At 46.9% G+C, this 16,486-nt stretch overlaps 1 protein-coding gene across 1 annotated transcript; it reads left to right on the forward strand.

The window, feature by feature from the left end:
* Positions 1-4,825: 4,825 nt before the first annotated feature.
* On the forward strand, positions 4,826-14,384 carry MUC20 (mucin 20, cell surface associated). Its single transcript, XM_032481047.1, is given in 5 exon segments — positions 4,826-5,063; positions 8,414-8,751; positions 8,753-9,680; positions 12,095-12,186; positions 13,694-14,384. Coding segments are annotated over 5 exon segments (1,497 nt in total). The 5' UTR covers positions 4,826-4,987; the 3' UTR covers positions 13,757-14,384.
* The last annotated feature ends 2,102 nt before the right edge of the window (positions 14,385-16,486 follow it).

The raw sequence follows: 16,486 nt of genomic DNA on the forward strand, positions 1-16,486 counted from the left end.
ATGGTGCCCTGTCCTCCATCCTCTTAGACTGCAGAATCTCAGGGTCATCTTCTACTTGTCTCTGCCCCTGGTCTTTTTCTGCAGGTGCCAGGTCTTTCTAGTTCTACTTCTCAACATGGTTCACATCTGCCCCCTTTACAATCCTACTGCTGAAATCCTAGGCCATAGCCTCTTTTTGTTATTATTGTTGGATTTTTGGGGGTGGGGGTGGAATTAGGTTTATTTATTTAATCATTATTATTTTTAATGGCGGTACTGGAGATTGAATCCAGGACCTCATGCATGCTAAGCACGCACTCTACCACTGAGCTATACCCTCCCCCGCCATAACCTCTTAATAGTCCTCTTGCCCTTACTGGTCTCTACCCACATTGTACCACAGTGTACTGCCCAAAGCAGAGCTCTGGTGTTGCCAGTTCCCCGCTCAGAAACCACCACTGCCTTCCCATTGTCTCTAGAATAAGACTAACTTCCCATGCATGGCAGGCAAAGTCCTCTACCACATGGCCCCAGGGCACATTTCTGGCCTTATCTCCTGCTAGTCCCCTTCCCACTCCTCTGTTACAACTGAGTGGAATGACCAGTTACCCCCACCCAAGCCTTGCTCTAGGCCTTTGCTAATCTGAACCCTGCTTTTAGTAAATGATAATAGCATAGGATGCCCTATGTCAGCACAGAGTCCAGTCATTAGCTAGTGGGTCTGTTTAAGCTTAGTCTCTCTGAAAGAAGAGCCTGAATAAGTTATTTAGGAACATAATCCTGAGGAGCTGGTGAGGGAAATGGGAAGTGGGAGGGAAGAAGGGAGAGCCAGCACAAAGAGGTGTTATGTAGTTGGCCCCTCCTATGGCTGATCGGTTGTTGAATCCTTGAGACCTTCTTTGATACTTGAGAAGCCTTATGAGATGTGTCTGAGAACCGTCTGTCCCAGGAATGAAATGGGCAGCATCTGTCCATGGGCTCCTATTCCTGGTGGCTTACAAGTCGCTCCACAGGAACTAATTCTCCCAGTTTTTTGCTGCTGTATGTGAGGGCTGAGCAGCTCCCAGAAGTATCCCAAGACTTGGCATCAGGGAAACCCTGGGACAGAGGCCAGATGACACATGGCAAGGCCCTGCCTGGTCGCTCCTGGGACACTGGTCCCTGCAGCAGTACCTAGAGTAGGAGGCAAGGCCAAGAGAACTTGAAGTGGGGTACAAAAAGTGTCCGACCCACTGACATCTAGGAACACATGCTTTATCCCTTCAGTTCTTTCAGCCACAGATTTCTTTCCCTGCCCAGGGCCTTGCGAACTTAGATGATTCTCACCACATCTCCTAACCTACACATTCTGTGTACACTCAACATTTTGAACCTGTGGGAACCCACTCAAATGCCCCAGAGTTGGTATAACGATTATTTTAAAGAGGAAACATTTGCCTACAGAAGATGCAGAAAGAAATGTTGTCTGAGCTTCCCCTACCTGACTAAAGCAGAGCCTTCTAAAAATACAGCTGCTATTAATCCCCCTCCAAGGGGTTTTCCAGCCAGTTAGCTGCCATGGAGACAGAGTGCCCAACAGAACCTTCCCTGCTTTCCCCACAGGAGCCTTAAGCCCCACCCCTTTGTTAAGTGTGGTATATAAACCTTTGCCTCTGGTTATTCAGTGAGTTACTCATTACGGAACAACTCCCTGGTTCACATGTAAATCAACTTTATCTTTTCTCCTATTCATCTATCTTTTCTCAGTTAACTTGCAGGCTTCCAACCACTGGACCCAAGCTGAAAGAAGAAAAAGTTTTTCCTCCCAACGAACCCAGAACCGTGCTGTGGCCTGTGAAGCTAGGCTACATAGCTCAGTGATCTAGCAGAACCACAATGTTGTATTTCAAGGATATTTTACTGAGTTAACTCTTAGCAGCCCAGTGCTCGGGCTTTACTGGAGCCCTTGTCCTGAGTTGGATCCATCCATCCCTACAATGTGTGCTGGCTCATTGTGGGAGAGGGGAGTCTCAGTACTCTGACAAGAGAGCCAGACCCAAATGGCGCTGATGACAACTCTGTCTTTCCATTTGTTCAGGCTGAGAAGTCTAGTTTTCTTGACCTTTCTCTTCCTGTGACAGCCCACGTCAGTCTGGCAGGAAATCATGTTGGCTCTGCTTTCAAAATATATTCAGAATCTGACCAACTCCCACTACCATGTCTGCTGCCACCATGGTCAGAGCCACCCTCATCTCTCACCTGGACTAGGGCAAAATCCTCCTAACTCCCAGATTCTATTCCAGTTTCTATTCTAGTCCTTCCAAAACCTAAGTTACATCCCATCACTCCTCTGCTCAAACCTCCCCAGGGGTGGCTCCCACCTCACTCAGAGGCCCCCAGGGCCCTTTGTCATTTACACCCCAACGCCATGCTCCCCTGCCCCCCAGTTCTGCCCTCTCACATAGCTCCAGCTACATGGGCTCTTTGGTCCTTCTTGAACTTGGCCTTGCCTTTGGTCTCTGGATCTTTCTCTAGCAGTTCTGCTGCCTGGAGTGTTCCTCCCCAGGTATCCACATGGCTAACTTTCTCACCAGCTTGGAGTCATTGTTTAAATCCTGTGGTGCTATTTAATACAGCAACCTGCCCCTCACCTCTCCACACCACACACCAGGTTCTTAATTGTTTTTGTTTCCCTTGTTTTCATAATATTCATCCCTATATAATTCACTTGTTGTGTTTATTGTTTGCCTTCTCTCTTCAATAAGAAGTTCGCTCCATGAGGTCAGGGATCTGTTTTACTCAGTGATGTATCCCAAGTGCCTGGAACCGTGTCTGGCATGTAGTAGGCACTCCATGGATGCTTGCTAAATTAATAAAACTAGCCTCCTATGCTCATTCAGGGTGAGAGCTGAGTTTGGCTGATCAAAATGGCCAGGAACTTTTTGGATAAGAGTATTATGGTCCAGGGCCAACAGTCATGTGCCCAGGCTTAGAAATTCTCCAGATACAGAGGAAGGTGGACTAGACAAAGTTCAGCAAAACCCAGGAAAGCATTCAGCCAGGCTTCCCTCCAGCAGGTTCCTGGTTAGATACCATCACAGTCAACTGGGCTAGAACTGAGCTGTTGATCACTTAGATGATGAAAAGAAAAAGGAAATGGAGAGGGGAAGTCCATGGGGGGGGGGGGGCTGGAGAGGGTGGGGGTGGTGAAAAGGGCACCTGAAGTACCTCTGTCGGTAGGTTAAGCCCCTGGCTGCTGGAATGAGGAAGTCCCTGTCTTAGCTGGGGTGGGGCAGACAGGTGGACCAGGAGGGGAAGAAGGTGGCAGAAAGGAGCTGCATTCTTTCTGGATTTCTCTTCTGTCTTCTCAGGTCACTCATTACTAGATGGGGTCAAACAGAATTCAGGTCATCGCTGTGGCCCTGGGGCCTCCCCTCCCCACCTAACACGCCCAAGGGGAAAAATCCATGCTCCCATTTTACAACATGAAGGACTGAGGTTGAATGGGAGGTGGAAGGGCTCAGCCTGTCAGGAGTACTCTGCAGATTAGCAGTGTAGTTGCAATTGAGGTCCAAGAGTTCTGACTCCAAGTGCTGGGTCGTGTCCCAGAGGGACCCCCTCAGCCCCTTCTCATACAGTCTTCCTTCCTCGATGCCCTGGAATGACTCTCTTCTCCCTCCAGACTGCAGAGCCCTTTATCCCAACACAGGGTGAAGTTCTAGAAGACAGTGTCTCACACCAAATGTAGGACCTCAGACTTCATGGCCAACAGGACCTCAGAGGCCTTATTGACAGGGGCCCAGAGAAGGCAAATAACTTTTCCAAGATTACACAGCTCCTGGGCTACCATTAAGGAAGAAGCTGGAAACAGAAACTAGACCTTTTGATTCCACATTAAAGTACATTCCAGCCATGAAATTTTGTGATTTCTTGACGCTGGTCCAACAAGCTTTCCTCTACTCTAGAGCTGCTTTCATCACAAAACTCTTGCCCTGAAATTCCCAAGGTACTTTGTCAGGTCACTGGCTGTGGCCATACAGCTTATGGCCTTGGAACTTTGAGAGGATAAGATTCTTCGGCAGAGCATTTGGAAATATATTCTGCAGCCTCATTGACTCCTTGTGGCCAAATCCCCAAGTCACCCTCACACTTCCCTCCTCCCAGGCCCTGGAACTCAGATCATCACCTTTCCCTTTCCCTTCTTCCAGCCAGATTCTTCCCCACCCCGCACCTCCAGTCTGGCCCGGGACATGGTCCTGGCTCTGGCTGGGATGCAGGATCAGAGGATGTGAAGACAGAAGGATGTTAAGGATCAGTCCTGCCCTACACTGGAGAGTCGTCTCCTCCAGACCTCAGGGGGCTGTTTTTTCTCTCTATTGCTTGAGGATCAGAGTGGATGTCAGGGCTCTCACTCACTTACTGAACACCTGAGATGTATATGTTCTCGGTGAGCACCGAGTATGTAGCAGACACTATGTTAGAGCCTTACTATCTCATGTGATCTCACATAACAGCCCAGTGAAGTAAGGATTATGCCCATTTTACAGATCAAGAGGTTGAGGTTCTGAAAATTCTTTAATTTGCCCTAGATTATAGAGCTAATAAAGTCTAAGATTAGGAATAAAACCCAGATCTCTCTAACTAAAATCCCAAACCCCAAGCACAAGGGGATAGGGCAGGGGGGAGAGGTTGTGGGAAGGGGGAAATGTGTGTAAAACAACATCTTCCACAGCCTCCTTGGCTGCAGGACCCAGGGGGTGAATATCAGTATGGAAATACCATATCTTCAAATCAAACTTCAGAGAGGAGAGGTCAGTGGGCAAGGGCGGGCAGGAGGGTTAGCTTGTTGACAACTCTGTCACACAACCTGCCAGCTCTCAGCATGTGCACTTGGCTGCATCCTGGAAACTACCCAGTCACACCTAGGCAGGTGGCCCGCCCCTGCTCCCCGGGTTGAGGAAGCAGGAAAGGTGGCAGTGAGAGGCAGTGGCAGGTCTGCTGGGCAGTGGTGGCCGGAGCCCCAGCCAGGATGGGCTCTTTCTGGGGCCTGACTCTGCCCCTTTTCTTCTTCTACTTGGGGGCTGGGGCCCCCAGGAGCTCTGCAGGTAAGGAGGTGAGAGGAGGCCTGTGCACTTCTCTCCGGACAGGGCTCTGGGTGGGAGTTACTGTACTGCAGCCCTTTGTGGGTGAGGGTAGCTCTCTTGGGTTAATTACAATCAACCCTAAAGCCATATGTGGAGTATTACTGTGGTTGATAAAGAGTACGCGGGTAGCAATGGGTCAGCTTAAGCATGTATGACCTGCAGTCCATACAAATGATGTCATTGTGAAGTTGCTGTAGGTTTGTCTTTATGCCCGTAGGGGTGTGAATACTTAGAGCAGGGAGAGTGCGGGGGAGCAGGGAAGTGCAGGCTAGTGATAAAAATCTGAATAAAGCCAAAGAATATGGCTTGATGAGATTCTTTCTCCTCCGAGTTTATTTTCTAGCACGGATTTCCTTTAAAAAACAGTTTTTGTGTGAAAAGTGTTACTGTAACAGACTGTTTGCGGAGAGTGAATCCTGAGAGAGGCAAGGCTTTTATGAGAGAGGAGAGCGAACATTGATCTGTAACAGGAACTGTGCTGAACTTATCACATGCATTATCTTTTTTAAAAAGAGACTTAATTTTATAGAGAAGTTTTAGGTTCACAGCAAAACTGAGCAGAGAGTACAGAGATTTCCTATGTACCCTCTGCCCACCCCTCACAGCCTCCTCCACTGTTAACATTCCTCACTAGGGAGGTACACATGTTACAAACAAGGAAACTACACTTTCAAATCATTCTCATGCATCATCTTTTTTTTTAAAGGCTTTATTTTTTAAGAGCAATTTTAGCTTCACAGCAAAATTGAGAGTAAAGTGCAAAGATTTCCCATATACTCCCATCACTGTCCTTTTAATCCTCACAATTACCCTGTGAGATGGATACAATTTTCATTCTTACCCTCCCCACGCCCCCACCCGTTCCCAAGGTGAGCAGACCGAGGCTTCTTACCAAGATTAAGTAATTTATCTGCAGAGCCAGGATTTTATTCAACACACACACACACACACACACACACACACACACACACACACCCCTAACCATTGGACCACACTGCCTCCAGCATGCACTCATGCTCTGCCAGGCTTGTGCTGCACACTTAACATTTAATTTAATGCAATGTTCACTACCCTATAAAATAGGGGTACCGTTTTACAGATGAGGAAATGCAGGCTTGGAGCCAGGAGACTTGGTGGGGTCACAAGGTTGATAAGCAGCAGAGCAAGCAGCAGAGAGGGGATTCAAACTCAAGGTCCAAAGTCCACATGCTTTCCTCCGCACCAGTTTGATCTGAGGAATGGGTCAGGAGAGCTGCAACATTCTAGAGCTGTAGAGGGCCAGGTGGGCTTTGCTTTGTTTGAGAAGACCCCTGATGGGTAAGAGACTTAGCTATGAGAATGCAGGAGATGAAGGGGCTATGGGTTTAGGAAGCATGAGGTTTCACAGCAGGATAACACCACCAGGCTCTCAGGAAGGGAAGAAAATGTGGCAGGAGGGGTCAGTGGACAGAACCCACAGTTTGGGCTTCTGGCTGTGTGGGCTGACAGAAAGGCTCTGCCTCCATCTGTGGGGACTGTGGAGGCCCAGAGAAATAACTCAGGCTTTGAAGTGGGGAGAAGGAAGTCTATTCCCGTAAAAGTGTGATTTGTGTGTGTAGATGCCATGACCCACCTAATACGCCTGTGGGTACAGCCTGAAACTCAGGCTGTGTTAAAGTAGGTGTGTGCTCTCAAGTGACTCCTTGAGTGGACGTGGTCAGAGAGGGATGCTTAGTAACCACCTGCAGGCTCTGGAGCTTCCTGATTCCCCTTCTCTGGCCCTTACCACCTGGCAAAGCAGGTATTGTGACCCTCTTTCAAAAGGGAAGAAATGGAGGCTTGGGGATGTCTACTGCTGGCTTTGCTGGTAGGAGACAGAGTCAGGATTTGAACCAGTAAATCATCAGACTCCAGAGTTGGTAAGCAACAGATGTGGAGCTGGAACCCAGTCTTTTGCCTCCTGGCCCAGTGCTCCTTCATCATTCAGTAGGAGACACAGGAGGACAAGCTGAGGACCAGTCCTGACACCCTGGGTAGAGGTGACCTCGTGGTCCTGAGCTTCCTCTGGGTTCTTGGGTTCTTTTGAGCCAGTAGATTTCAGGAAAGGCCATCCTACACCATCAGAACCCTGAAAAAGGGGGCTTATATTTTGATCTTTTCCTTCCAAGAGTAGGGTTACTAGATGAAAGACAAGCCTTCCACTTAAATTTGAATTTCAGTAATGAAGTATTTAAACTGTAAGTATGTCTCAAATATTACATAAGAAATACACATACTAAAAATTATTTGTCATTAAAATAATTCCTTGTTTATCTGAAATTCAAATTCAAATTTAACTGGGCATCATGTATTTTTATTTGCTAAAATGGCAACACTTCTCAAGAGGCACCTTGGCTCACTTACAGAGAGAGCTCTTCCCCCTTGGTAGACAGGAGAGGCACTCTTGTCAGCCCATAAAGGATCCTGCTGTAGCCTCCCTGCCCCAGGCAGTGAGTACCTGCTGGCCCTCCAGTCACACAGCCTCAGATGGTTGGCCAAGCAAGCAGAGATGTTCTGTCCTATGGAGAAACACTAGCGGCATCTCTCTAAAAGTGCAGTTTTGCCTCACCTGGCTCTCTGTTACCTGTGGAAGATGCCTGGTATGTCGTTTCTGTCGTGCTGGGGTCTCATCCCTGTCGTCTCAGTCCCCCATTCAGGAGAGGCTTGAGCAGGGGTGGGGAGCTTGCCTTTTTCCTTTGCTGGAGCCCCAGGGACTCTGCCTGCTCCCCTCTTTTGTGGCAGCCACCATCCACACTGTCTTGGAGTTTCCTCTCCCCCAGTCCCCCCAGCTACCTCTAATAAACACAAAAGCACAGGTGTTTCTTGTGTTTGAAGGGTTTTTACTTCCATGAGGAAACATTCACTGGATGAGGAAAGAATTGATAGAAAAGTGACAAGGATTCTTTCAGAAAGTTCCGAGAGTTATGGTGGCTGCTCCACAGTCTTGGCTCACTTGGACTTCTACCTTCTTTGTTCCCCCTTGAAGCTGGATCCTGGCCTCACACATTTGCTCTGATGACTTCAGGCTAATAATCAACTAGATTCTGGGGCTTGCTTGCCTCAAGTGGGCCATCAGAGGACATCCGTCAGGGTGATTCCAGTTCCGCGGCTGCCACGTGGGACTGGGCTTCCTGACAGTGCTTCCTTCTTCCTTGAATATATAGAAAAAAAGAGGGTAAAACATCCCCCCTCCCCACCCTAATCCCAGCAGTGCCCAGGGCATAAACACAAGAGCTTGTGTGAAGGCCGTGCCTGGGACTCACAGCTCACAAAGTTGGTCTTACCCAACACAGGCCCCAGTACCAGTGGATCAGGCCACACAGAGGTTCCTGCTGTGACTTCGGGGAGCAGGACAAGCTCTGAAGGAGTCTTCTGGACCACTGACCTCACTAAGACCTCTGATAGAACCTTAATCCCAGACAGCATCATTTCGGAAGCAGAGACCAGGGAAACTGAGACCATTTTTCCTGCAACACAGATCAGGGCCCTCATAAAAAGAACGCTTTCCAAGTCTACGGTTGTGATCACTACTCCTGTGGAAACATCAGCCACAAGCGGCAGCCCCACAGGAAGTGGAGTGACTGCAGCTGAGACTGTTACATGCGATCATCTCTTGAAAGCCATCTTTGACATGCCTTTGCACCTTTGACAGCTCTGAAGAGGCAAAGAGAGTCATGGTTAATGTCTTGACATGGGCGCACACCTCCGCAGAAGCCGAGGCCCTGTCCTCGGAGAGCAGTGCCTCTTCTGACAGCTCAGCTTCAGCCTTCACCTCCTTCCAAGGCCTGTCCCCTGACATCACTGCTCTGGCTAAAGCCTTGGCTGCCAACAACATCACCAACATCGAGGTTACCAACTGCAGCGTTCTAGATATAGAAACAACTGCCCCCGTCCCTAGGACTTCAGATGTGGATCACAGCCCCACGGGAGGAAAGGCCCTGTTTGCCCCTGAGACGTCAGCTTTGCTTGACTCCACTGAAGCAAGATCACACCTCCCCAGGACCACAACCTCTGCTAAGGTCTTGTCAGCAGCCAGTGCCACAGCATCAGCCACACCTGATGTCACATCCACCATCGATAGCACCGCAGAAGTTGAAACAACAGCAGCCAAGGCCACCACCCCCAGTGGAAACTTGGTGACAGTCAGCATGAACCCCTTAGAAGAAAACTCAGTGCTCTCTGTTGAGACAACAAGCCACACGGAGGACTCAGGAGCAGTTACAATCTCCAAAGGGGCTGGGTCAACAGTGGGCAAAGTGACTTCCCCAGCTAGGTTCTCAGCCACAGTCTACAGCCTCTCGGAAGTAGCCACTATCGTGAGCTCCACCCTCTCAGAGCCTTCTACAACAGACAGCACATTTAGTGGGACTGTTCCCATCAGCAAGAGCCCTCTTCCTTCTGTCCATCTGACTACGGCCAGCAGCAGCCAAGAAAAAAGCACCACCTTAGCTAAGACCACAGCCTCAGTGAAGACTTTGAAGACAACCAGCACAGCTCAGGGGAAGCCCTCAGCAGCCATGCCCACCACTGCTCAGACAAGGTGGACAGATGTCACTGCAGGTAAGTGGCTCCTCCATGTGTGATCTGTGGGGATTTGGGGTTTGGAGTCTCCAAGATGTCTGTATGTTTAAGGAGCAGGGAGAAAGGAAGGACTGAGAGGCCTATTCTGAGTCCTGTCTTTAATGCTGCTTCTTTATGATCTCCTAAGTGCTTCTTACCAAAATCAGAAACAAGCAGGGCTAAGGTGGTGGATGGAAGAATTCAGTGTTGGCAGTGTGGAGAAATGGTTTGTGACCTTGTCTCAGCCCTTAACCACCTGAGTGACCTATGACAGATCCCTCTCCCTCTCTGGGCCTCAGTTTCTCCACGAGTAGCTGGAGGGGGTTGCAATGAGGTCCTTTCCAGCTCTGCCCTTCTACGAGCATAACTGTTGAGTAGCTATTGGGTACCAGGCAAGGACACAGATTTTATTTAAGACACAGCTCTCATGCTCTGAAAGTCTCTGGTTCAGCCAGAAGTGCTCAGAAGGTACCATATGGGCAACTGGTCCCAGTTGCTGCCCTCCGAGCAGCCGGGACCTCTTGGAAGTGGAGCTCGCTGGATGCACATGTTGGGATTGGTGCCATAGATGGTGATTTAAACTAAATAAATTAATTGGGTAAAAGTTGGGGAATTTAAAGTCACATCTCTGAGAAAACAGATACTTCTCAGGGCAGAAGTCCCTTGTCAGAGGCTGCTTGGTCAGGCCAGCTCTTAGTCAGCCTGTAGCCTTCACTTCCACTTCCAGTCACTCTGTCCTCATGTCTCATCCCCACGGTATCCTCAGCTTGCCCTATCTTTCTGAGTAGGTGAAATAATATTAATCACAACCGCTTTATTGAATATCTTGCATTTCAGGCAGAGATGGTATAAAAGTATTTCACAACCAGTAAACATTGGCACCAGCTGAACGTTCTCTCTGATGTCAGGCAGTGTACTATGAGTTTGCATGTTATCTCTTCTAATTAAGCCTTTGAAACCACTGTTTGAGGTGGGTATTCACCCCATCTGACAGATGAGGAAACAGATTTAAAGACGGTAAAAAGGTAGCAGTGAGATTCCAAATGAAAGTCTGATTCCAAGACTCATAGTCTCCCACTGTGCTTTTACTTGTAAAAGCTCAATTTATTGGGGGAAGGGTATAGCTCAGTGGTAGAGTGTGTGCTTAGCATACACGAGGTCCTGGTGTCAATCCCCAGTACCTCCATTAAAAACTTTTTTTTAATAAATAAATAAACCTAATTACCTCCCACCACCTAAAAACAGAAAAACAACAAACATGGACACTTCCTAAAAAAAAAAGTCAATTTATTAATATATATATTTTAAATGCTTTATTATTTATTGATTAGATGATATACTCACATGATTTAAAATTCAGTAAGTGTAAAAGGGTACATACACCATGAAATGTCTTTCTTCTACGCTGTCCCCCAAGTAGCCAGTTTTCCTTGCACACGTAACCGATGGCATCACTTTCTTGTGACTCCTCTTCTGTACGTGAAATATGTATATGGAAGCATAAAGAAGAAATCTATATCTATATAATATAGATAGTATCTTTCCTCTTCCTTTTTATGCAAGGGGAATGTGTGATAAACACAGATCTGCTTCTAGTATTCCATTTTGCTTTGCCATATTTTACTTAACCAGTCCTTTATGGATGGACATTTTGGTTCTTTCCAGTATTTTGTTATGACAAATAGTGCTTCAGCAAATCTTACATTTTTCACATATGTTATTTTCTGTAGAATAAACTTCTAGATGTGCAGTTGCTGGATCAATTCTAATAGTAATCTGATAGGATGAAACAACTACAGGGTGGCAGGTAAAGGCAGGAAGATCAGGGCTTAACAAAAGACAGAAGTTGCCTACCAAGCTGCTAAGTCAGGAAGGCTGAATTGAAAGCCCTCCACCAGCTTAGAGCTGGACGAATCAGCCGAGCCCATCCCCTCAGAGAGCCGGCCTCTCTGCAGCATTCTCTCAGGCTGGCCCCTTCCCTGACAGCCCCATTCAGGGCCTCCAGGCCTTGAGAACATTCTAGATCCACTTTCATTTCTCCTTCCTCACAGCGTTCTTTTGACTTCTCCAAGTGTGGATTGGGTCTTTAGCCATTTCCTTCATTATTGCTGGGAAGACACATCCAATTATTGGAGAGAAGAAATCCTCTTTCTCTTTGTGGTGAGTAGCTGTAAAATCCTGTGTGAACACAGACACATTAACCCATGTATGCAAAAGGGGGACAGAAGCTGGGTAGCAGAGTTCACATCTTTTTTTTTTAATGGGGGTACTGGGAATTGAGCCCAGGACCTTGTGCATGCCAAGCATGTGCTCTACCACTGGATATACCCTCCCCCAGACCCCTCACAGTTCGCATCTTGATTCCTGAACTGACTTACCCATATTTTCGTCTTCCTACTGTTTTCAACTTGCAGGTGGGGATGGAGGCTTCCTCCTCCTAAGGCTGAGTGTAGACTCCCCAGAAGACCTCACTGACCCCAGAGTGGTGGAGAGGCTGATGCAGCAGGTGAGTGGGCACTATCTGTGCTGGGGAGCAGAGCAGAGTGGGAGGTTCTCTGGGACTCTAGGGAAGATCTGCAGGATACAAAAGAGCCACTGCTACACTTGGGAGGGTATAGTTTCTTATGGAGAATTAGGAGCAAAATCTAAGGATCCCTGCCTGACGTTCCTTTTGCCTGTTTTTCCCGAGTTCTGAATTCCCCTTCTCTGCAATGTAAAAAATTATTTCTCTCAACCAAAATTCCTCAGGCCCTAGGAAGATCAGGCCTTCTGGCTCCTGGGAGTAGGTCAATGATACTAATGGGCAGATAGGCAGGACTTTTGGTTGCAAGTGGCTGCACCCTACTCATCATTGCTTACACAGACAAAAGGTATTGGCTAAGAAACTAAGAAGTGGCTATCCAGCTTCAGTTATGGCTGTATCCAGCAGCTCAAACTTGATCATTAGGATTTCCTCTTTCTCTCCTCTTAGCTCTGCTCTCTTCGTTCCTGAGTCTCTTCTTATATAAGGAAAGGTGGCTGTGACAGCTGTAGATTCAAAAGGCACTGCCCTCTCCCAAGATCTGCATATCACACTAGGGAAGGACTGATCTCATTGACTAGAACAGCCACCACAACTGACAGTCTGACTGGAACCACATGGAATGGGAAGGAGAATCCCCAAAGGAAACAGACATGCTAGACAGGGGGAAAAAAAACTCTAGATGGGGACCAAGATTATATTTATACAGTAAGTTGGGAAAATTCTCCTAAAACCCAGATCACTGGACAAAGCTTCTAGGGGTGTGGAATTCTGGGATCAGGGCTTTGAGGGATGGTGTGAGCCATTGGGAAGTTAGAATGAGTCAGCTCAGGCTAGCTCTTGTGCCCACATCTTGCTGCCAGGGGATGATGGGAAGAGGGAATGTCTGGGCCCTTGAAGTTCTCTTAGTGGAAGGGGGTGCCTATCAGGACTCCTGTAATAAGGAGTTCCCTGAACATGGCTTGGGGTTTTGAAGTGAGACAGCCAAATAAATGACAAATGCCCACAGTGCATGATGATCCAAGTAGCAAGTGTGAATCCTAGTTGAATCCTAGCCAGGAATGTGTCAGACCCAAGCCCCTCAAACTGGAAACTATTTTAGGAGGTCAGAAAGAAACCAGGGAGATAGGAGCAGGTCAGGAGATGAGGTGCAGGAACCAGGCCGTGCAGGTGTTGGGCGTCAGTTCTTGTTGGGAGCTGGCCACTGGCGAGGGGCTCAGGGGTCAGACAAACAACAAGCTTTGGAAGGCTGGTAGATCTGAGTGTAGATTCCACTTCCTAACAGTGTGACCTTCGGTAAGTTACTCCATATTACTTCCCTTCCCTGTTAAATGAGGTTACTGTGAAATTTAAATGACATGAAGCACCTCACCCATGCTCAGGAGGTGTCCCTGGCCTCCTTATATGTCCTCTGTCCCTTCCTGTCCTTGGCCTGTGGTGAGTTCACAGGTCAGAGGGGCTGGAAGTACCACCTGATCCTTTTGCCCACCAGCTCCACCGTGAACTGTGCTTGCCTCTCGTCCGTGTCTCCCTGCTGCGTGTCAGGAGGAGCTGAAGAACATCAGCTGTGACCCAGCATGGCCGTGCGCTGAAGAGGGACAGTGCTGCCTGTGGCCTGGGCCCCACTAGGACTGGAGCCATGTTACTGCTTGAGATGTACCTGGAAGTTTCCCACGTAGATCAGCAGGCCTGAGGCCTTGCCCTTACTTACAGGGCAGTGGGACCCTGGCTCACATATGCCTCACGTATGTGTGTAGGGAGGGGGTCTTCCCCTACACAGATGTCCTGGAACCTCCCCTGGCACATGTGTTGTGTTTCAGTAAAAAGTCACTTGATCACCTATCTGTTACCTGCTGTGTGCTTCCATCCTACATTAAAATTACACTCATTGTGGTCCAGGGACACATTTTGATGATACTGGGATTTAGTGCACCCTCACTGCTACCTCCCTCCTTTATGCTCCTCTGGTTCCTGGTTTGGACCTTGATTACAGCACTAACTGGGGCTGACCCCGGAGCCTTTTGAGCTGTGAGCTCCTTCAGAGCAGAAACCACATCTGTTTATCGATGTCACCTGAACTTAGCCCAGTGCCTGGCCCATAGTCAGATCACAGAGAATGCTTGTTGAGTTGACTTGAATTTCAAATTCTCAACACAGGCAATACTTAATTATTCCTCTTCTCATAACTCTTGTCATGTTACTTTTTAAAATTAAAAGTGGCTAATTTTTTTCTATGGTAGAAGTAAAACTTGCTTATGATTTAAAAATTTTGAGAAAATCTGAAAGGACCAAGGGGAGGGGAGAAGAAATGAGATGGGGGGGGAAGAGAAAGAAAAAAATGTCTAAAATCCATCCTACCCTTAGCTGTCGAGAGTTGTCTAGTTGTATCTCATACAACTATTGTTAATGTAGGTGTTCAGCCTCTCCGCATGGATGGTTCTAGTGGATCTCCACCAATAGATACCTTACATTCAACATTTCCAAAATCAAAGTACTAACCTTTCCCCTAAACCTGCTCTACCTGCATCTTCCTCATCTCAGTTAATGTCAATTACTTCCTTCAGTTGTTTAAGCCCAAATCCTTGGAACTATTTCCTATTCCTCTATTTCTTTCACATTTTATATCCAATTCATGAGGAAATTCTGTTGGCTCTACTGTCATCAAAATACGCCCATAATGTGACCCCTCCTCACCATCTCCACTGCTCTCACCGTGGTCCAAGTTGCCATCACCTCTCACCTGGATGACTAGTATCCTCCCACCAGGCCTCCGTGTTTCTACCCTTGTCCCCCATCCCTTGTCTAGTTCAGTACATCAGCCAGAGCTGTCTTTTTATAATGTAAGGCAGACTATGTCACTCCTTTGCTCCAAACCCTCCCATTTCTTTCAGAGAAAAAGCCACATTCCTACAATGGCCCGCAAAACTGTAAACCATCTGTACCTCTCTGCTGTCCTCTTGAACTTGTTCATGACACACAAGCTACACTGACTTCCTTGCTGTTCCTTGAATGCACAGTCCTGCCTCGGGACCTTTGCATGCATTGCTCAGTCTGCTTAGAATGCTTCTCCTCCAGATATTCACTTGGCTAACTCCTCCTCCTCCTCCTTCAGCTTCTCAGTGGGTCTACCTGACCACCCTCTTCTGCTTTGATTTTTCTTCATAACACTGATCACAACCTAACCTAATACATATTTTATTTATTTGTCTTATTTATTATCTCTCTCCCTCAACTAGAATGAAAGAGTTTGCACATTGCAGGATCCCTAGGGTCTTGGACAGAGCCTGGCACATAAATATTTGCTAAGTAAAGAAGGAAACAGCAAGACAACTTGCATATTGCTCCAAAAAGGGAAGTATGTGTATTCATTTCACCCTCTTCCTCTAGAAGTGTGGGGCAGAATGAGTTTTATAAAGTAGGTTGGACAAAAATAATTCAAACACTCATGCTGGCATATTTGTTCAACACCTACAATAAAAGAAAGACTGTGTTGTGTGCTGTGGGGGGATTAAAGATGTCTCTTCCCACATGGATTAAAGTTAGTAGGGGGACGAAAACTCCTACTTATGCTTAGAAGCTCAGTTCATCCAGCACCTTCTTGTGGTGGCTTTCCTCAAATTCCCTAAAGAGGAACTAATTTACTAGTCTCTTTACGTTTCTGTTATAACACTTAATATGCTATATCATGATTGGTTTGTTTAAGTTTTTAAAATCATACATGCTTCAGGATATGCACCATGTGGTTTTGGTCTCTGTAACCCAGAACCTAGCACAGACCCCTGCACATGGAAGGCACTCAAATGTTTGCTAAATGACTTAGGTGATGGGCCATGTGAGCAAATGACCATTAAATATGAGCTCTGATTGGTAAGATAATGGCATTCAATGTTGAAGTAACAATATAAATTTAATGATATAATTATTTTTAAACTGCACTATAGTGAGGCATGAATGGAGAGCAGTTTACATAACACTGCTGTTATATAAATCCAATTTTTAAATAGTTTTTCTTCTTTTTTTTTGGATAGTTTTTCTTTTCTTGCTTTACATTTATTCAAACAGATAATACCTAATAAAGTGGAAATTTTCATCTTAATTCTCTCTATATAAGTATATACATGTATATACAGTACTGATTACTGTTATTATTGGAAGCAAAAATTTTGTAAAATATGGGATACACCAATTAGAAGCACTTAGGAATTAAAGTGTGTAATTATGCTTCTGTGTGTGTGAGAGAGAGAGAGAGAGAGAGAGAGAGAGAGAGAGACAGAGAGAGAGAGAC

This window comes from Camelus ferus, chromosome 1 (assembly GCF_009834535.1).
Source record: "Camelus ferus isolate YT-003-E chromosome 1, BCGSAC_Cfer_1.0, whole genome shotgun sequence".
Lineage (NCBI taxonomy): Eukaryota > Metazoa > Chordata > Mammalia > Artiodactyla > Camelidae > Camelus > Camelus ferus.